The sequence below is a fragment of the Bos mutus genome, chromosome 3 (assembly GCF_027580195.1).
Source record: "Bos mutus isolate GX-2022 chromosome 3, NWIPB_WYAK_1.1, whole genome shotgun sequence".
NCBI lineage: Eukaryota > Metazoa > Chordata > Mammalia > Artiodactyla > Bovidae > Bos > Bos mutus.
Genome location: NC_091619.1, coordinates 3,983,617 through 4,006,224, shown reverse-complemented (window position 1 = coordinate 4,006,224; position 22,608 = coordinate 3,983,617). Strand labels below are relative to the sequence as shown.

Below are 22,608 nucleotides of genomic sequence, written 5' to 3'. Positions count from 1 at the left end.
ATCCTCATTCTATTACTCTTTATATCCTTAATTAACGTTTAATTAAGCAATTGTTTCCTGATCCTCGCCGACGCCGTCCCCACTTCGAATTCCCTGGATCCACCGGGGCCGGACCCCGGCAAATGGGTGTTTCAGAGCTACTCTCTCAATTTGTCCCACCCTCTCCCTCTGCCACCATATCCGCAAGTCTGTTCTTAGTTTCTTAGTGGTTTAATTAAAAAAAAAAAAAAGCGATGGGGCTTCCTGTTTTTGGTCCCCAGGCCCCACCCATGAGTTTCTGGGTGGAGACGTCTAACCTTAAGCCTTGAATTAAAGGTGCCTTTGGTCTCTTTCTGGCTTGGCTCTGGTCTGTGTCCAGAGTTCCCGTAAAGTTCTGGAGAAGAGGAGTATGTGCTCCAGAAGGCGGGAGTGGTCTCTGACTCTGGAAATTCTACTGCTGCCTCACTTGTTCCTGGCAATCAGCATACAAGGTACTTTCCACAGATTGTCTGCCTGTAACTGTGCACTGGAGGCCCAGTCAGATGGAAAAGGGAATACAGGGCGTGTCTCCACCTGAAGTGGAGTAGTGGTTCCAGGCAGCAAGGATTTGCATCCTGGCAGCGGGGTTGGGGATTCTTCCTTAAGCTTTGGAAAATCAGGCTCCATCTCTTTTCTCAAGGGGAAGCAACAAAAATAGAACTTTGGTGAGATGGAGAAGTAGTCCTCTCACATTTAGTGCTATGGTTTGTCATCTGTGAAGTCTCTTTGCATAACAAATAACAGAAAGCTGCATGGGTAGCTGCCACATTGTAGGCTCAGGGGTGCCGTGATCCTTGAGGCATTCTTTGAGACCTCTGTCTATGCAAGGAGTTGTTTCATGAGCAAAAGTAAATAATGTCATTGCTCCAGAGAGAAATCAAAATTGTGGGAAAGGAAACTTGGGAAGGATGGCTCTGTCTAGGGTCACTGAGTGAGAGTCTGAGCAGAGGCCTCAGTAGCAGGGAAACCCTGGAACATCTGATTAAGAGTTAAGGTTCATCCTGCCATGGTTGTGTTCTGATCCCCTGTGTGGCAACTTTCCTTTTCCTGTTACAGTTGTCCAGCCCTCCACTACCTGTCTTCCTAGGTCAGCTGAGAACTGAGAACTAAGCTATTGCCTTTCTCGCTATTTCCCCTAATAAATATTTATGTCTTTTTCATTAAAGGTGCTTTAATGTTCACTACTATGGAAAAAATGAGTAAAAGTGAGTTTGAGCATGGGAAACAAAATAGCATTTTAAAATTATGATAGTATGTGATTCTGAGGCAGATGAGATAGCAATACTTAAAGGAAATCCTGTTGGCTACTAATGCAAGGCCTCTCAGGGTGGCAGAATATTGGATCTGGTTTATGACTGGCTTTGGGGGAGGAAGAAAATTTTCTCTGCCCTTCTAGGATCTCTGACTGGTGTAAGAATTAAATTGACATGAGATAAGCTAACAAGAGAAAATCAGAGTTTAATATTGTGTACATGGGTGAAACCCAGAAAAACCAAGTAACTCGCTAAAATGGCTGAAGCCCTCATCTTAAGTACCATCCTCTGCTGAAGACGAAAGAGAATGTTGAGGGTGACAGTTCTGGGAGGTTATCAGGAAAAGCACAGCAAATAAGGGTAAGTTTGTTAGGCAGATTTAAGTTAGTGCCTTCTCCACTGATAAGAGTTTCTAGAGATTTGGTCCTCCTCCTCTTCTGGTACAGAAAGGGAGACACCTTTATTAACGGAGATTTCCCTTACAAATATAAATGTTTCTTACGAAAGGGTAACTCGTACAAGGTTTTCAGAATGTTTACCATGTCTGCTATTTCCTTAGAAAACAACCAGCTTAAAACAATTAATATGCCAAAGAGACGTATATTAGTGTGGCACATTCTGCTCCCCTACACTAAGTCTAGAGACAAGATATCTTCAGGCTGCTTGTTGCTATGTGAGAGCTCCATGGGGCTTACTCAACTCATAGGTCACTAATATGATCTTGGGAGTAGGGGCTGGTATGAAGTATTCATCCAATAGTTGGGGAAGATAGAAATGCCAAGAGAAGCGGGCTATTTCAGCACTTTCTTTAGACATGAGGCCATTGTGTCTAAATCTCTTCATGTCCAGAGTATGCCTACAGATAGTTCTTTTATCTTCGGTTTATGATTCCCTCATCCCAAAGCCTGGTGGCACAGTGGTTTTACAAAAAACCCACCTGCCAATGCAGGAGATGTGGGTTCAATCCCTGGGTCAGGAAGATCCCCTGGAGAAGGAAATGGCAACCTACTCCAGGATTCTTGCCTGGGAAAACTCAAGGGCTCAGGAGCCTGGTGGACAACAGTCCATGGGGTCACAAAAGAGTTGGACATGACTGAGTGATAAAACAACACCCCATAACCACATTTCATCTGAATTTAACTTTGCTGTTTGCCTTGGAGGAGGTGCTTTCTCTCCTGCCTCTAGGCCAATATACATGCCTTTCCTTCTGCCTGAAATGTCCTGCATGCCCCCTCTCCAGCTCCGCCCATTCTTGTGTCACTTCCTCCTAGAAGCCTCAGGTTCCAGGTTATGATTGGTGAACTGCTTGGTTGTCTGTTTTCTGGAGCTCTGTGACCGCAGGGACCTTGTCCATTGCTGAACCTAATACAGGGCCTAACACGTGGCATGGGCTCAATAAATAATTGTTAATCCTATGAATGAATGACATCAAAGAACTTCCTTTCAGGCTATCTGTCCAGATCTTCCTGGGGGTATCATTATTGTTTCTTTCCCAGTAATGGATGTTTTTGTGGAGAAATTTGAGAAGTATTTTTTAAATCTCCTCCTTTGGCCCTCCTCAGACTTGAGTTTCTCAGCTCTCTGATCTCTGGGCCCACTCCTCACTGGCAGGCATCTTCCCTGTCTCCCTCTAGCACAACAAAGTGCAGTAGAAATAGCCTTTTCTGGGAATCAGAAGACTTATCTTCTTTTTTCTTAATTTTATTATCAATTGGAGGATAATTGCTTTAAGACCTATGTTCTGAGTTCTAAGCCATGGGGTTTCCTATAAATTGTAAAAGCTTCCTGAGTCTCAATTTTCTCAACTCTATTATGGGTATAATGATACGCTCCCCATTTTTTCAAGGGTTTATTATTAAGATCAATGAAATAAAGAATGTGAAAATGCTCTGTGATTGTGACCACATACAATTTGAGATAGATAAGAGCCAGGAATATCATAAGGAAATTCCAAAGCCCAGTGCTCTCTCCTGGGCCACAGAACTGAATCTCTGCTTTTTAAACATCTTCAAACACATTTCCAAAATCTAACTCCTCATCTTTGTTCCAGCTATCTATTGCTGTGTAATAAGCCTCCACAAACCTAGGGCTTCCTCACTATGCATTTGGTCACTGTCATCTGGCCAATTAAATTCATGAGACTTCCCATCTCAGGAAACAGCACTGCATTCTTCGTCTTGCCCCCATGACACACATCTGAACTCTTGATGTCTATTGCCAAATTGCTTCCCTGAAAGGTTTGTACAGGTTTGCTGAACAGTTTGTCTCACTAAAGAGTTGCACATAACTCCATGTCAGTATCTTTAAAACATCTCTTTTGGTTCTTAAAATTTTACGAGAAATGACATAACTTGCTTTAGAATTTCCCCTTTAGCACTTCCTTCTTCTCCCTGGGTAGACTTTTTTGTATGAAATTACTACTTCTTTTGATCTGATTCCCCTCCCCCATACCATTTCAGTTTTACTTTTCTATAGACAAGAAACATGCGTAAGCATAGGAAAGGTCTGCCTCATTTATAAACTGCACATAAATACAGTTACTTTATCCTAAGCATTCAGATACATGAACAACTACTTATTGTTAGAATTAAATCAAAGTAGTACTTTAAGTAGTTTTCTATCTAATAAAATATGGAATTGTTAAAAGGCAAATAAAAATATTTTTCAATTTACTTTAAAAAACTAAAAAAATAAATATATTATAAAAAGATATATATATATATATATATATATATATATATAAGTAGGAATATAAGTAGGAAGTCAAGAGATACCTGAAGAGGCAGGCAAGTTTAGCTTTGGAGTACAAAATGAAGCAGGGAGAAATCCAACAGAGTTCTGCCAAAAGAACAGACTGCTCATAACAAACACCTTCTTCCAACAACACAAGAGACAACTCTACACACGGACATCACCAGATGGTCAATACTGAAATCAGAATGATTATATTATTTGTAGCTGAAGATGAAGAAGCTCTATACAATCAGCAAAAACAAGACTGGGAGCTGACTGTGGCTTAGATCATGAAATCCTTATTGCAAAATTCAGAAGTAAGTTGAAGAAAGTAGGGAAAATTACCAGGCCATGCAGGTATGACCTAAATTAAATCCCTTGCAATTGTACAGTGGAAGTGACAAATATATTCAAGGGATTAGATCTGATAGACAGAGTGCCTGAGGAACTATGGATGGAGGTTCATAACATTGTACAGGAGGTGGTGATCAAAACCATCTCCAAGAAAAAGAAATGCAACAATGCAAAATGGTTGTCTGAGGAGGCCTTACAAAAAGCTGTGAAAAGAAGAGAACTGAAAGGCAAAGGAGAAAAGGAAAGATACACCCATCTGAATGCAGAGTTCCAAAGAATAGCAAGGAGAAACATGAAACCCTTCCTAAAGTGATCAAAGTAAAGAAATAGAGGAAAACAACAGAATAGGAGAGACTAGAGATCTCTTCAAGAAAATTAGAGATATCAAGGGAACATTTCATTTGGCAAAGATGGCCAAAATAAAGTACAGAAATGGTATGGACCTAACAGAGGCAAAAGATATTAAGAAGAGGTGGCAAAAAATACACAGAGGAACTATACAAAAAATATCTTAATGATCCAGAAAAACCATGATGGTGTGATCACTCATCTAGAGCCAGACATCCTGGAGTGTGAAGTCAAGTGGACCTTAGGAAGCATCACTACAAACAAAGCTAGTGGAAGTAATGGAATTTGAGCTGAGCTATTTCAAATCCTGAAAGATGATGCTGTGAGAGTGCTGCACTCAATATGCAAGCAAATTTGGAAAACTCATTAGTGGCCTCAGGACTGGAAAAGGTGTTTTTCTTCCAGTCCCAAAGAAAGGCAATGCCAAAAAATGTTTGAACTACCACACCATTGTATTCATCTCACACACTAGCAAAGTAATGCTCAAAATTCTCGAAGGGAGGCTTCAACAGTATGTGAACCGAGAATTTCCAGATATTCAAGCTGGATTTTAAAAAGGCAGAGGAACCAAAGATCAAATTGCCAACATTCATTGGATCATAGAAAAAGCAAGAGAATTCCAGAAAAACATCTACTTTTGCTTCATTGACTATGGTTCATTGACACAACCTTTGACTGTGTGGATCACAATAAACTTTGGAAAACTGTTAAGGAGATAGGAACACCAGATCACCTTACCTGCTTCCTGAGAAACCTGTATGCAGGTCAAGAGGCAACAGTTAGAAATGGACATGGAACAATGGACTGGTTCAAAATTGAGAAAAGAATACGTCAAGACTATATACTGTCACCCTGCTTATTTAACTTATATGCAAAGTACATCATGTGAAATGCTTGGCTGGATGAAGCACAAGCAGGAATCAAGATTGCTGGGAGAAATATAAATAACCTCAGATATGCTGATGACACCACCCTTATGGCAGAAAGCAAAGAGGAGTTAAAGAGCCACGTGATGAAGGGAAAAGGGGAAAGTGAAAAACTGGCTTAAAATTCAACATTCAAAAAACTAAGATCATGACATCTGGTCCCATCTATTTATGGCAAATAGATGGGGAAAAAATGGAAAAAGTGACGAACTTTATCTTCTTGAGCTCCAAAATCACTGAAGATAGTAACTGCAGTCATGATATTAAAAGAGCTTGCTCCTTGGAATAAAAGCTATGACAAACCATGTTAAAAAGCAGAGACATTACTTTGCTGACAAAAATCCATCTAGTCAAAGCTATGGTTTTTCCAGTGGTCATGTATGGATGTGAGAGTTGGACTATAAAGAAAGCTGAGCACTGAAGGACCAATGCTTTTGAACTGTGGTGCTGGAGAAGACTCTTGAGAGTCCCTTGGACTGCAAGGAGATCAAACCAGTCAATCCTAAAAGAAATCAACCCTGAATATTCATTGGAAGGACTGATGCTAAAGCTGAAACTCCAATACTTTGGCCACTTAATGCAAAGGGCTGACTTATTAGAAAAGACCCTGATGCTGGGAAAGATGGAAAGCAGGAGAAGAAGGGGATGACAGAGGACAATATGGTTTGATGGCATCACCAACTCAATGGACATGAGTTTGAACAAGCTCTGGGAGATGGTAAAGGACAGGGAAGCCTGGAGTGCTGCAGTCCATGGGGTCGCAAAGAGTCAGACATGACTGAGTGACTGAACAATAACAACAATAAAAGGAAAATATCAATGAATTTATCTGAATTTACTAGAAAATCCTCTGTAATAGACTAAACCACCACTTTGATATCTCAAATTGCACTACAATGTCTGTATGTTAATTTTTGCAATCTATATTATAATAGTAATATTAATGCATCTTTATTCAACTTGTGATTGGATTATAGGATCCTTTTAGAAGAGTAGAATTTTTTCCATTTTTTAATGGTTAATCAAGTATTCTTTCTACTGTTTCTATCTTTATGTGGCTTTTTAAGGCCACACTTTCATTAGACATTTCATAACAAAACTTACTTCTCCTTTTTAAATTAATTTTTATTTTATATTGGAGTATAGTTGATTTACAATATTGTGTTAGCTTCAGGTGTACAGTGAAGTGATTCTGCTATACATATGAAAGTGAAAGTGAAAGTTGCTCAGTCGTGTCCAACTCTTTGCAACCCCATGGACTATACAACCCATGGAATTCTCCAGGCCAGAATACTGGAGTGGGTAGCCTTTCCCTTCTCCAGGGAATTTTCCCAACTCAGGGATCAAACCCAGGTCTCCCACATTGCAGGTGGATTCTTTACCAGCTGAGCTACCAGGGAAGCTATATGTATACCTATATTCTTTCTTTTTTCATATCCTTTCCCCAAAACTCACTTTTCCTTTGCTATTCTCAAGCATGAGTCTCAGCCCATTTGAGGCTGCTGGGTTTTTATTTCAAGGTTTCTCTTAGCTGCTTTTCATTGATTTGTAGATGTCTAAAACCATGAATGATAGACTAAGCTCTCTTTTATGTTGTTCTTTTGAGAAATAACTTTCTGGGCAGCTTCTTCACTGCTCCTCTGCTGTATATGTCATAATAGTCATCTTTTATCCTTTTATCCAGGACCCAACCATAAGACTTCCCTGGTGCCTCAGATGGTAGAGAATCTGCCTGCAGTGCTGGAGTCCCAGGTTCAATCCCTGGGACAGGAAGATCCCCTAAAGAAGGGAATGTCTACTGACTCCAATATTCTTGCTTGGGAATACCATTGACAGAGGAGCCTGGCAGGCTACAATCCATGGGGTTACAGAGAGTTGGACACAACTAAGTGACTCACACACACAACCATAAGACAGGGCTGCTACACTGGCCCAGGTGGGCACATTATGATACTTAAGAAACACAGTTCATTGTTCATAGGTAATTAAAAATAACTCAAATTTCTACCTGAAGTCTCTCAAAAGATGTTAAAAGGAATCCAATTTATAAGCTATAGCAATACTTCCTATCATACACTTATCTGCCCTCTTCAGTCTTCTCAAACTATTCCATTCCTCTGCAGCTCAGAGATTCTCATTCTCTTGAGCCATAATGTTATAGAACCTCTATTTTCTAAACCAACTTGAGTGGTTCCTCATAAAGGTCAAACAAATCTTAAGAAATAAGCAAGAGGAGGGCTTCCTAGATGGCCCAGTGATAAAGAATCCACCTGCAATGCAGAGACACAGGTTTGATCTCTGGGTCAAGAAGATCCCCTGGAGGAGGAAACAGCAACCCATTCCAGTATTCTTGCCTGGAAAATCCCATGGACAGAAGAGCCTGCAAAGAGTCAGACATGACTGAGCAACTAACACACACACATACCAAGCAAAAGGAAGCTAAGTGGGATAAAAATATGACTACTTGGAGGTTATGAGGAGATGAATGGAAACACTTATGTATGGATTTTTGTCCCATCCAGTCTATACTAAACAATAAATGTGGACCAAGTATTCTGGGATTCAAAATTGAGTAAGACATGGTGTTCACCTTTGAAATGTTCACAATTTCAGTGACTCTGTTATAGCTTCTCCCTCCTCCTCACACTTTAGTTTGAAGTTCTTTGGAATGTGTTGGGGATATCCTGGACAAACAAGATCTTAATGTTGTAAATTCAGTTCAGTCGCTCAGTCATGTCTGACTCTTTGTGACCCCATGGACTGCAGCATGCCAGGCTTCCCTGTCCTTCACCAACTCTTGGAGGTTGCTCAAACTCATGTCCTTTGAGTCAATGATGCCATCCAATCACCTCATCCTCTGTCATCCCCTTCTCTTCCTGCCTTCAATCTTTCCCAGCATTAGGGTCTTTTCCAAGAATCAGCTCTTTGCATCAGGTGGCCAAAGTATTGGAGTTTCAGCTTCAGCATCAGTCCTTCCAATGAATATTCAGGGTTGATTTCCTTTAGGATTGGCTGGTTTGATCTCCCTGTGGTCCAAGGGACTCTCAAGAGTCTTCTACAGCACCACCATTCAAAAGCATCAATTATTCATCACTCAGCCTTCTTTATGGTCCAACTCTCATATTCATACTTGACTACTGGAAAAACTATAGCTTTGAACTACTGGAAAAACCATAGCTTTGACTAGACGGAAGTCTGTCGGAAAAGTGATGTCTCTGCTTTTTAATATACTGTCTAGGTTTGTCATAGCTTTTCTTCCAAGGAGCAAGCGTCTTTTAATTTCATGGCTGCAGTCACCATCTGCAATGATTTTGAAGCCCAAGAAACATTTTTTCCATTTTTTCCCCATCTATTTGCCATGAAGTGATGGGATTAGATGCCATGGTCTTAGTTTTTTGAGTGTTGAGTTTTAAGCCAACTTTTTCATTCTCCTCTTTCACTTTCATCAAGAGGCTCTTCAGTTTCTCTTCGTTTTCTGCCATAACAGTGGTATCATCTGCATATATGAGGTTATTGATATTTCTCCTGGCAATCTTGATTCCTACTTGGGTTTCATCCAGCCCGGCATTTCTCATGATGTACTCTGCATATAAGTTAAATAAGCAGGGTGACAATATACAACTTTGATGTACTCCTTTCTCAATTTTGAACCAGTTCATTGTTTCATGTCCAGTTCTAACTGTTGCTTCTTGATCTGCATACAGGTTTCTCAGAAAGCAGGTAAGGTGGTCTGGTATTCCCATCTCTTTCAGAATTTTCCACAGTTTTTTGTGATCCACACAGTCAAGGCTTTGGTGTAGTCAATAAAGCAGAAGTAGATGTTTTTCTGGAATTCTCTTGCTTTTTCTATGATCCAATAGATGTTGGCAATTTGATCTCTGGTTCCTTTGTCTTTTCTAAATCCAGCTTGAATATCTGGAAGTTCTTGGTTCACATACTGTTGAAGCCTCCCTTCGAGAATTTTGAGCATTACTTTGCAAGTCGTGTGAGATGAGTGCAATTGTGCCATAGTTCAAACATTCTTTGACATTGCCTTTCTTTGGGATTGGGATGAAAACTGACATTTTCCAGTCCGGTGGCCACTGCTGAGTTTTCCAAATTTGCTGGTGTATTGAGTGCAGCACTTTCACAGCATCATCTTTTAGGGTTAGCTCAACTGGAATTCTATTGCCTCCACTAGCTTTGTTCTAAGTCATGCTTCCTAAGCCCACTTGACTTCGCATTCCAGAATTCTGGCTCTAGATGAGTGATCACACCATTGTGGTTATCTGGGTCATTAAGACCTTTTTCGTATAGTTCTTCTGAGTGTTCTTGCCACCTCTTCTCAATATCTTCTGCTTCTGTTAGGACCATACCATTTCTGTCCTTTATTGTGCCTGTCTTTGCATGAAATGTTCCCTGCTTTATTATTATAAAGCAGACTTCATTTTCACATGGATAAATAATGTATATTATAACTGAGTCTGAATCATAACTTCAGTCTATATGCCCTGTATTCTTTATTCCTTATTGAGTTCATTCCCATTTTTCTTTGCCCAAGGAAGTTTCAGGTAAGTTCTCTGGTCTTACCATGGTGCTGGGGACTCTTTCTTATCATCACATGTCCTAACCAAAGACCTGGTTTGTTTGTCTTTTGTGCATGCTTATGTATTTTACTAGATTTAGCTTATAAGTAAAAGCCTCTACAGGAGTTGCTGCAATTTTTTTTTTTTTTTTTTTTTTGCCCCCTTCCACCACATTCTACACTTTCAGATTCACAGATAGGCATTCGTTCCTAAAAAAGTTCTAGTCCTTATTTTACCACTGTTTTGGCACAATAAAATGAGTTCAATGGCAGGTGTTAAACATCTCAATAATTTACACATAGTATAGAATTTATGGATACAAAAGTAATGTAGGTAATAATAATAATCAATACATGACATTTATTATCTACTAACCAAAAGTTATGACCAACCTAGATAACATATTAAAAAGCAGAGACATTACTTTGCCAACAAAGGTCAGTCTAGTCAAGGCTATGGTTTTTCCAGTGGTCATGTATGGATGTGAGAGTTGGACTGTGAAGAAAGCTAAGTGCTGAAGAATTGATGCTTTTGAACTGTGGTGTTGGAGAAGACTCTTGAGAGTCCCTTGGACTGCAAGGAGATCCAACCAGTCCATCCTAAAGGAGATCAGTCCTGAATATTCATTGGAAGGACTGATGCTAAAGCTGAAACTCCAGTACTTTGGCCACCTCATGAGAAGAGTTGACTCATTGGAAAAGACCCTGAATGCTGGGAAGGATTGGGGGCAGGAGGAGAAGGGGACAACAGAGGATGAGATGGCTGGATGGCATCACCAACTCGATGGACATGAGTTTGAATGAACTCCAGGAGTTGGTGATGGACAGGGAGACCTGGTGTGCTGCGATTCATGGGGTCGCAGAGAGTCAGACACAACTGAGCGACTGAACTGAACTGAATCTTCCAAGTATTATACTAAGTATTTTATGTGTATTGATTATTTGAATTAATCAAATTATATCCTAAGCATTTTATTTGTGTTACTCTGGGTCAGGGTTCTTTAGAGAAAAAGAATCAATGGGGTATATACAAATATATAGAATGAGTCTCACACAGTTTCCCAGGTGGTGCTAGTTGTAAAGAACTCGCCTGCCATAGCAGGTCAGACATAAGAGATGTCAGTTTGATCCCTGGGTCGGGAAGATACCCTGGAGAAGGGAATGGCAATCCACTCTAGTATTCTTGCCTGGAGAATAGACAGGGACAGAGGCGCCTGGAGGGCTACAGTCCATGAGGTCACACAGAGTCAGACATGACTGAAGTGACTTAGCACACACACATGGTTATGGAAGCATAATCCATATTCTGTACTTCTCTGGAGAAGTCCCATGATCTGCCATCTGTAAGATGAAGGCCAAGAAAGTTACTTGTGTAGTTTCAATAGAAATCCACAGATCTGAGAATATATAGACTCACAATTTTAGTTTATACACTCTGTAATCTTCATTCTCAGTAGATTCAACTTCATTCATCCTTCCACAAAGAGGCTTCAGGGAAGCCAGTGGTCTAGGTTGTAGTTCAAGTCCTAAGGTCCAAGGACCAGGGACAGTGATGTTCAAGGGTAGAAGAAGATGGAATACCCCAGCTCACAGCAGAAAGAAATTTGCTTTTATTCTTTCTTTTTAGTCCAATTCTGGGACTCAGCAGGTTGGATGATGCTCACCCACATTGGTGAGGGTGATCTTCTTTACCCAGTCAAATTTGAATTACCGATTCAAATGCTAATCTTTGCTAGAAAAAACCTTACAGACCATCCAGAAAGTGTTTTACCAGCTATCTGGGCATCCTTTAACTCAGTAAACTTGATACATGAACTTCACCATCACAAACTCTGTAAGATAAACTAAAATGAAGGCAGAGAGGTCAGGTAAAATGTTCGCAGTTACACGGCTAATAAGTGACAGGGTCAGGATTTGAATAGTCTAATTCCAGAGCCCATGTTCTTAACTATCATACTACAATGGAAATGAGTTTAATTCATAAGACTCATTTTCTGTCTTTAGAAAGCTTCTAGGGATTTTCCAGGCAAAAGTACTGGAGTAGGGTGCCATTGCCTTCTCCGAGTCTGGTGATAAAGGCAAGTAATCGGTATTAAATGGATTACTTTAATATGATATGAGTTTTAAGATATAGGCATGAACAGGATGTTGCAGCTTTCCTTCCCCCTTCCTTTACCACGTATGAGTAATGATTTAAAAAAAAAAAAAAAAAAGCCATCCTGGTAGATGGCGGTGACTTCCTACTTAGAAATAAAGTGGTTAATTGTGGGTTGTGTTATATTCTTCAGCATATTTTTGAAACTCAATGGAAAGTCTACCAAGGATGCCTAAGCCAACAGTTTTCAACCAGAATGAAGGTGGTAAGATTTTTGCCTCCCCGGGAGCATTTGGCATTGTCTGGAGACATTTTTGAAGATCACAACTGGAATGATGTTACTGGCATCTAGTGAGCTGAGGCCAGGGAGGCTACTACACATCTTACAATACACAAAGACATCTCTGCACAAGGAATTCTCCGGCCCAAAATGTCAATAGTGCCAAGGCTGAAAAACACTGACCTAGGCTGTCTATTATCACCACTTTTATTAATTCATATGGAAACAAGCAATGGAATGAGAACAAGTCTAGAATACATGTCCAGTAATTTTGAAATCCTAAAGAGAATGTATGGTCTAAGAGGTGAGAGACAGTCTACATTGCTGGTGTTGGAGCCTAGCACATGACCTGGCATGTAGTCATTGTTCAAATATTGTTGTTTTGCCGGGGTCCTGCCCCGGCTGGATCAGGGGTTCCCTCGGGAGGACGGCGTCAGCGACTGAGAGAAATAGAGAAAGAGATAAGGAAAGATATTTGCAGTTAAGAAAATAGAGGAGAGAAAAGAGGCTGATATTCCTTGGTTTATGCAGAAAGCCAATAAAGCCCCAGCATGGGACTTGCTCTGTTCACGTAGGCCGCAGGCGTCCTCTCGAATAGCTGAATGTGCCCCACCTTAGGCACCTTCTCGAGTGGGTCTTAGAAGCCCAAGCAGGAAAGTGAAGGCAGAGGGCCCCTGCACTCCAGGGAATCAGCCTGAAAAGGAAAAGGAAAGAGAAAGAACGACATGGGGAGACCAAGCTTGATGAGCATGGCCCACACTTTATTTTCCAAAGTAGTTTTTATACCTTAAGTTGTGCATAGAGGATAATGGGGGGGAGGGGTAGAGTCATGCAAGGTCAGCAGTCCTTGATCCTTATCGAAGCCAGGCTTTCTTTCTGCAAACTTATCATATGCAAAAGCTTTAGGTGATTTACATCACCTTCTGGCCAGAAGGCTTGTTAACATTTTATGACCCTTTCTTCAGAAAACTTATTTTTCTGTAAAGGTGATTATTCTAAAGTCAGGCGCCACCCTCTGAAAGCATTAGATAAAGTTGCATTCCTATAGGGCAAAAGTGTGATGGGTTATAACAAGAAAAGAATTAACTCCAGGGTCAAAGGTTACAAACATTAAAGCTACTACTTACATTTCTATATACCAACTATATTAATCAATACACTCCCAGGGACACAGTAGGTAAGGGATATGGAAACTTGGCAGCAAGCATTAGCTCAACAAAGAAATCCTCTACTAGTTCTATTCTAACAATTTTAACTCTCTGAGAAGCTCTGCATTGTTAGAATATCTTAAGGGTCCCATGCCTCTCATGGTTGGGAGGCTGTGAACAATCACATGCGTAGCTGCAGGAGTCCAAACAAACCTGTCAGGCAAGCTAGAAAGTCATCAGAGGGGTTTGAATTGAAACACTCCTATTATGCCCAGGAAAATTATTAACTAGAGCTCTAAGTTAATTTTTTTCAGGGAAAGGTGGTCGGGGATAGCCCCCCGTTAATGTCAGAAGAGTTGGTGAAAATCATGAAATAATAAAACAGACAGATTCTGGTTTGGGGGTAGACGCTCAGGCAGACCAGGGGGGCCCTTGAGCCCTGGACTCGCCTTGCCTGTCAGAGCTCTCCTGCATGACCTTGTCATGGGTGGGAACTCCCGTGCTGGCTCCCAGCATTGTTTGGACTGATTGATTATGTCACAGAGATTATAGAGTATAGGATGGACCAATCAGAAGCACTGTGGAAACTAATGCCTACATGTGTCTGTGAATGAAACAGGCATAGGTTAAATGCTCCATAACTAACTGTTCAGTGGATAGTTGGAAGGATTAATGACTAGGAACTTGAAAGACCTGGGGACATAGGTATTTTTAATTTTTATTCAAAAGAATGTTTTTGTAAATGATAGACATGTGGAAAGTAACAGCCTATGGGAAAACCTAAATGAACTTTTTGGCCAACCCAAAAAGTAGGTGTAAATACAATGCTAAGCAATGTGAGGTTTTGTGTATCAGTACATGAGGTAAGAGTGATAGAGATTTATTTCCTCTTTCCTCTCCTATTAGCTTCTTTCTACTGCTATTTCTCAATGCAAGAAACATAAGAGACACGGGTTTGATCCCTGGGTCGGGAAGATCTCCTAAAGAAGTGCATGTCAACTCCAATATTCTTGCCTGGAGAATCCCCATGGACAGAAGAGCCTGGTGGGCTACAGTCCATAGGGTTGCAAAGAATCAGACATGACTGAAGTGACTGAGCACTCACTGCTCTTTCTCAGTCTATACATTTATACATAGATTTCTTTCATTCACAAAAGAGTCAGCAGACCTCCCTTCATCTTTATTTTCTGGCTATCATCCTTTTCTTCTTGCCTTCATGAAATCAGGTCTTTTAGAACTGAGGCTTATACAATTTGGGGTGCTCTCACGAGAAAAAGAATAGAACTGTAAATACAAATAGGAACAAAAATAAATGTAGTTAGAATGAGAACAGAAGTCCCAATGTGTCACAAGTTTTTAAAAAGCTGACAAATACAAAGATCACAAAAGCCAGAAAAATAGCACGATATTTTTTTAGTAAAATGCTCACTCTTCTATAATACTTTGTCACTGAATAACTCTCGTTCCCCTTCATTTCAAACCTTGTGTCTCCTTTACTTCTTGCCTAGTGCTGTGTGTGCTCCGTTGTTCAGCCATGTCTGACTCTTTGCAGCCGCATGGATCCGCTAGGCTCTTCTGTCCATGGAAGTTTCCAGACAAGAATACTGGAGTGGTTTGCCATTTCCTATTCCAGGGGGTCTTCCAACCCAGGGATCGAACTCGTGTCTCTTGTGTCTGCTGCATTGGCAGGTGTATTCTAGCTGCCACTAATGCCAACTGGGAAGCCACTGCTAGGGAACTAAATTGAGTCACAGGGAGCACAAGCACAGAGGGGAAATGTGACTTATAATTTTATTTGAAAATGTTCTGGTATGAGAGTAAGGAAGGGAGGCAGGGCCAGCTCAGTGTCCCTTTTCTTTATCATCTAGGGTAGAATTAGATGGATTATAAGCACGTTGCCTATCCCCATGCCCACTTCTCAAGCTCTAGCTTTCACTGAATTCCCTATCAGGGGTCAGGTCCTCTGATAAAGATCATACTCTCTCCTCCCAAACAAAAATCTCTCCCTTCTTCCTTGTTCCACCAGCCCAGGCTTTGGGCTACTGGGCAGCTCTGCTTTCTCTAAAATGGGTCTCACTCATTCTGACTTTCATTGGCAGGCCATTCAAAATATGCAATCCCTGGCGACAATGTGACTCTACACATCTCCAATCTGCCGAAGAACCACAAGTCACTCACCTGGTTTTATACTACTGACCAGAAGATTGTAGAGTGGGAATTTGATGAGCCTATGTACTTCAATACTAAATTTAAGGACAGGGCCAAGCTTGATCCTAAAAGTGGCGCACTGCACATCCGCAATATCCAGAAGGAAGACAGCAGTACTTACCTCCTGAGGGTGCTGAAGGACAATGGAGACGAGGAGGAATGGAAGATCTCACTAATGGTGCTTGGTGAGTTAGGGTAACCAAAGGGCTAGTCCCCACTCTGGGGACCCAGACAGATCACTGGAAAGCTTCCTGGTGATTCTGGGGACTCTCCATGGGAGGGGGAGAAAAAAACCTCAGGACAGGCTTAATCCATTTCTCCTGGAGCCAGTTCCACTTGGAAGTGAGTCTGGGCCAGCAGACCCCAAAGTAGATAACTTTGGGACATTTAAAACCTCTTCTGACATTAGAGAGTCTAAGATTTGAAGAGGAAGGAGACAATAAAGATGGTTTCCTCTCTATTCTCTTCATGTTCTCTTGTGGTCAATCCAAATAAGTTCTGAGTTCTTCTTTTTTAACTGATTTTTTGGTTGTACTGGGTCTTCATTGCTCCACGCAGACTTTCTTGAATTGTGGCAAGTGGGGGTTACTCTTTGTTGCAGTGCATGGGCTTCTCAATGTGGTGGTCTCTGGTTGCGGAGCATGGGTTCTAGGCATGTGGGCTTTAGTAGCTGCAGCTTGCTGGCCCTAGGATGTGTGGGCTTCAGTAGTTGTAATGCATGGGCTTAGTTGCTCTGCAGTATGTGGGATCTTTCCAGACTAGGGATGGAACCCATGTCCCCTGCATTGGCAGGCAGATTCTTAACCACTGGACCACACTTACTGGCTGTGTGACCTTGGAGATAGATCTTGACATCTCTGTCCCATTAGGTAAGATTCTGTTGATGGCAAGTAATGGAGGCCAACTTGATATACCTTTAGAAAAGAGGAGATTTTTTTTTTTTAAGCTATGACTTCTTAAAGCAATGAAAGAAGTTTAGAAGAGTTGAAAATGACTGAAGATGAGGAAGAATGAGACCCTGCCCCAGTCTAGAGCCTCTAGCCACTGGAATCTTTAGTGTGAAAGTGGATCCCTGCCAGTACAGACTATCTCTCTCTAGGCTTTCATATCTCTTAGTTTAAATTCTCAAGAAAGAGAAATTGACTAGCCCATCTTGGTTCAGGTATGTGATTTAAACTCTTATGGTCCAAAGAGTCATCTTATAAGGCAGAAACTTGGTTCTTGGGGAGATTGTCAATTATTAGAGGAGGAGGGCTGGGCAGACATCCAAGGGAGATGTGCCCCTCAGATCCTTGCGTTCCTCATCATATTGTGAGGATAATTATATCTTTTTAGGATGTTATGAGAATCAAAGTAGATAATGAAAGTGAAAACACTTTTAAAATGCTGGAACTTCCCTTGTGGTCCAGTGGTTAAGACTCTATATTTCCACTGCAGGGGGCGTGTTGAGTTCAATTCCTGGTTGAGGAACAAAGACCCCACATGCCACATGGTACAGTCAAAAATAATAAAATTATAACCAAAAAAAAAAATGTGCCAGAAGATTTTGTGTCTGGTGAGGAGCCTTAAAAATGCTAAAATGCTGCAAAGAATGAAGAAATTGTATATATTCATGTCCCACTAACATGGGTCATGATGGTCCCTGGTCTAAGAGGCTAGAATCGCATTCTTGCTCACTTCCTGCATATCATATGTCCTAAAATTGCAAGATGTACTAGCAACAGGAAATATTCAAAGGTTCCTACAGTGATTTTCAAAAAAAAAAAAAAAATCTGAAATATACATCATTTACCAGATTTTGTGGCAAATATTCCCATCACAGCCAACTGTAAACTGCTATCGGTTTCATTTCACAACCAACTTACAAAATTTCTGAATATCCTACAAGCCATAAGCTTATGTGGCTTTAGTACACTTGCCTCTGGATAAGGCTCTGAGGATGCGATTAGTGGAAGGATCATCCTTCTGTCCAGCTCAGGAATTTCTAAAGCTCAAAGGGGGCGTCTTGGAACCAGATTGCTCCATCTGGCTCTGGAGTGCTCAGGGCTGATCTGCTTACTATGGGAAATGCGGAAGGTTTATAAGACTTGAGGCCAGACCATAGGAAATGAGTAAGCATATGAATACTGCTCATGTAAAGTATGCAAGAGGAGTCCAGCAATGTGATAAGGTTTCATGGAGGAGATGGAACTAGAGTTCAGGAGGTCAGATTGGTAGAGCTTCCATTGCCCCTCACAGACCTACAACTCAGAAGTCAGCTCTGATTGGGTCAATTCTCTGCTACATTTTAATCCTATGACTTCTGAGCTGCATTGATTCTGTAGGTGTTTTACCCTTGACCAGAAGGAAAAGACCTCAGAGGATTTCAGGTAAAGCAGTCCTAGTCAAGGAAGGAGCATATGATGGGATTACATCTCAACCCATCTGCCTGCAGAATGAAATCAGTGATGATGCTGTGACCTTCAACATGCATACATCACACCCAGCAAAAGCACTTACTCATAGATGATGGCACTGTATCTTACTAACATTGTGCTATGAAGTAGGGTCATTTTACATTTTACATTTGAGAAGGAGTTCAGAGGGTTAGTTGTCTTGCCTCTCAGAGCCACTCTCTCAGAGTCAAGTCCAGGACCCAAGCTTGTCTCACTGTAAAGTCAGTATTTTGTCTTTTCTATTGCATAACTGCTTCATCCCTACACACATCCATCCCTACATCCATTCACCTTTCCCTTTCATCAAAATACCTGCTCTGTAGCAGGCACTGAGATACCAAAGTTAACAGATGCAATTCATCACTACCAGCTTGCACCAGGAGGTCCATGAGGTTCTCTGTAGTTCTGCCAGAGTTCAGGAAAGGTGTAGAGCAGTATCTCTTACCCCAGGACTCTCACTGTGTCTGAGCCCAAGAACTCTTGAAAGATTGACTGATGGGCTAAGGTGCCAAGTGTGGGTCATTTCTAGAGAAGGGGCCCTGAGTAGCTCAGCCAGTTGGGATATCAAGTTCAACTCTAGCTGATCTCTGTGCTAAAACTCTGCTGTTCTTTCTGGCCCACAGATGGGCATAACTCCATTTTGTTTCTGGGTAACTGGCTCCCTCTTCTGGATCCAGTTTAGCTTCACGCCAAGGAGTAGCTCTTTCCCTTTGAAGCCTACAGAGGTCAAAGCTGCTCACTAGCTCCCTCTACAGGGCCCTCTTCTCCATGGCTGCTCCTCAGGACCTCCCTTTGCCCTTTGTTGGCTAAAACCTCCCAGCATAAAAGCTTCATAAATGCATAAACCTATTGTCTCATCTTATAACATCTTCATCTTCAGACCCTGTACAGAAGCCTGTCATAACAGTCGAGAAGCCATGGGAAATGAACAACTGCAACCTGACGCTATCCTGTGTGATCCAGGACCAATCTGTAGACTACACTTGGTATTGGGAATCAGGGTCCTTTCCAAAACAGCTACAGGGCAGTGTGCTTCAAGTGGTCCACACGCCACAAAACTACTCAAAGTCTTATACCTGCCAAGTCAGCAATCCTGTAAGCAGCCAAAACAGCACAATCAACTTCACTTCACCCTGTGAACAAGGTAAGAGACACTGCCAAGGGACCTGAGGTGGGCACAGGGTAACTAGTTTTCTCTTGAATGAAGAAAAGTGTAGGGATCTTTTCCATCCACTTGTCATAGAGTTTGATGGAGAATCCCAAAGGAACTAGTGAGGTGTGGTAGACTTGGGTTCTCTTGTGTCTCTGACATGGTCTCCCAGCAAGCTTCCCTCACCTTTGTGGAGCTCAGTGTCCTCACCTGCAAAGGGCTCTCATGTCCCCTTTTCCTTCCCTGCTTTAATAAGTGCATGGTCCTGGAATCTGAGGGCAGGGTCCTTGCAGGATAATCTGAGATTTCAAGGTGAGTAGGGAGGAAAAAGGCAAGTAGAGGAACAGTCCAGATACTGTTGTGCAGCAACATAAAGGTGTTTCTGGTAGACAGCAAAGGAAAGAAGGGCCAAGAAATGGTTAATCAGGAGTGAGGAGCAAAAGAAAGAAGGGCCAAGTGGATGAACATGAGTGGGAACGAGTGGTGAGCAAGAGAACCTGGCCTAAAGACTGAGATTTTCTGCTCTTCCCCAGGTGTATGCCCCTTGATAAAGTTGGAAAGGCAAACTCTGGGTTTCATGTTTCAGATTTCTCTATCTCCTGGGAGGCCCCACTCAATAGAGCATCACTCCTGGCTCTCTCTCAAGCCTACACAGGTCCCATTGTGGGGTAGCTACAATTATAGATTTTGGAATCAATCACACCTGGGATTAATCCTGTGACTATTACTTATTAGCTAAACAAGTGACTTAGCTTCTCCAAGTCATGTCCTTCTTAAATAAGACAAAATAATAGTTCTTATCGTGTACTGTTCTGAGAATTAAATTAGACAATACAGGTAACTACCTACCACAGTATCTAAGAAGCCTTCAGTGAGTGGTAGTTAAATTAGATCCACCAAGTCCTTTTAATTATAGAGACTCTAGGGATTTGGGGGGCCACTTGATAAATTTGAATCACTCTCTTCAGCATTCTAGGCCCTGTACTCTTCACACCCCTGAAATCACATCCCCAAGCCCTGGTGTATAAATCTCTCCAGAATAACTCATACCTGTGGTGCCAACATTTACCTGAGATCCTTTTCACACCCAGTCACTAGGGATCGTTGCTCCTGGGAACATGGCTCTTCCATGGTCTTCCTGGACCCAGTCTACTCTGCTCACCTACACTGATTTCTTTGCCTCTGCTCCCATACATGAACTATAGAAACTATAAGTTCTGTGTTCTTCCCAACCAAGTGGTCATGTCTCTTCTAGTCTTTCATGATACGCCCTGCTTTTCCACCACCGAAGATCCAATATAAGACTTTGGTGTCTGACCATGAGACCACCAGTTGGCTGAGTGGTTCTAAAATCACCTTTACATCAACACCATATCCTGAGATCCAGAAAAAGGAAGAGACACAGTCCTTGTTCTTTATAGAATGAAAGTGACTGCCCATTCACAGAGAGGATGAAAGCAATAATACATTTCTTTTTTGAAGGTCTAAGCCCATCTTGTTACTTTTCAGCTACCTAAATTATCCTAGAAGAGCATCCTTAATTGCCCTTCCACACTTTATCACTCTCCTCTCCTCCTCTCCCTTGCTTTATACTTCTATATCTCTTAGTTTCCTTTTTTTTTTTTTTCCTTCCCCACTGAGTTGGTACTGATGGTTGGTAGTGTGGATAAACAGGCAAACCTTTCTCCCCTAAACTTAGCATACATATGAACTACTGCACTTGAAGGTCTGCCCTACTTAACTGCTGTCCAGTGTAGGAGAATGATTCTTTTCTAGGCCCACAGACATGCCAAGATAATCTTCATGTACAGGACTCAGCTAAACCAGTAATATTGAAAGGATTTCTGTGTTCTTTCTACTTTACATCTGGGAGGTTGAGCTCTTGCTCATCTGGGGAAAAGGATGTGCAGGGGACACTGTGTCTGGATTCAGAAAGGAAATACATTCCCTTGCTATAGAAGCTCCCATGCCAATGTTCAGCACCCCTTCCCCTTCTCAACAAATTAATCAGGACACCTAAATGTCTTGCATTTTCTTACTCTTTCAGCCTCCTCCTCTGAAGTAGCTCGGACAGCAACTTGGCTAGTGATCATTGTAACCACTCTTATCAATCTCCTATGGATCTGAGAAGAGCTAACTAGAGTGAAACTTCAAGAATGCAAGATTTTTCCCTCATTGGCAATCGGCTATTAACCAGGACCGAAGCTCTGGCTATATGGAATAGGGGAAAGGACTGAGATGTTTAAAAGGAGATTCAAATAAAATTTGTATAATCACAGTAATATTTTATTTTGTATTTTCTAATTGTTTTTCTAGCATATATGTACATATGTACTTTCCCATAAAAAGTGGGCAAGAATGTATTCTGCAATGTTTTTTTTTCAACAAACAATGCTATAATTGTCAAAATTGATTGTTGAATCCTAGGATCCAAAAAACCCAACAAATCGACTAAGCTCTCTCACCATGGTCTTTCATCACAGGATGGCAAGAGCTCCCAGGCCCACCACTAGCATAACAATGGGAATTTTTGCTCTTTGTTTGCCTCCTCTGTGGTTCTTCATGGGCCTGGAGCTGATAGGGTCACTAAAAGATAAGTTTCCCTTTCAACAAACTGTCCTATCACAGATCACTTCCACTTTACATCAAACCAAGCTTATCTTTCCCTCCCCTTATCACTTCTGTGGCAGAGACAATACTATGTGTTCATCAAACCCTTTCATTTTCTTCCTGGACTTTGATGGTTAATTTTACGTGTAAATTTGACTGGGCCACAGAGGTACCCGATCATTGGTCAAACCTTATTCTGGGTGTCCCTGAGGGTGTTTCTGGGTGAGATTAACATTTGAATTAATAGGCTTAGTAAAGTAGATTATCCTTTCCAGTTTGGGGAGTGGGGGTGGGGGGCGGGGTAGTCTCACCCTATCAGTTGAAGTCTTGAAAAGCACAAAAAGGCAGGGGACACTTTCAAGTTGATGGAGGAATAAAACAGAGACCACCTTCCCCCAACAAATACATCAAAAACTCATGTGCATGTGAAACAGCTTCTACAGAACATCTTCTGGATGCTGGCAGAGGATCCCAGACTTCCAAAAA

At 41.5% G+C, this 22,608-nt stretch overlaps 1 protein-coding gene across 1 annotated transcript; it reads left to right on the top strand.

The window, feature by feature from the left end:
- Positions 1 to 279: 279 nt before the first annotated feature.
- On the top strand, positions 280 to 21,790 carry CD48 (CD48 molecule). Its single transcript, XM_005903891.3, has 4 exons — positions 280 to 470; positions 15,819 to 16,112; positions 19,243 to 19,506; positions 21,560 to 21,790. Exons 1-4 carry the CDS (start codon positions 389 to 391, stop codon positions 21,637 to 21,639), a joined length of 720 nt encoding a protein of 239 aa, XP_005903953.1. The 5' UTR covers positions 280 to 388; the 3' UTR covers positions 21,640 to 21,790.
- The last annotated feature ends 818 nt before the right edge of the window (positions 21,791 to 22,608 follow it).

Bases quoted from the DNA above. Each gene is read 5' to 3' on its own strand.
- CD48 (XM_005903891.3), top strand. From the start codon at position 389: ATGTGCTCCAGAAGGCGGGAGTGGTCTCTGACTCTGGAAATTCTACTG. The intron at 471-15,818 runs GTACTTTCCACA...TTTCATTGGCAG, and splicing joins CCTGGCAATCAGCATACAAG to GCCATTCAAAATATGCAATC. The intron at 16,113-19,242 runs GTGAGTTAGGGT...CTTCATCTTCAG, and splicing joins GATCTCACTAATGGTGCTTG to ACCCTGTACAGAAGCCTGTC.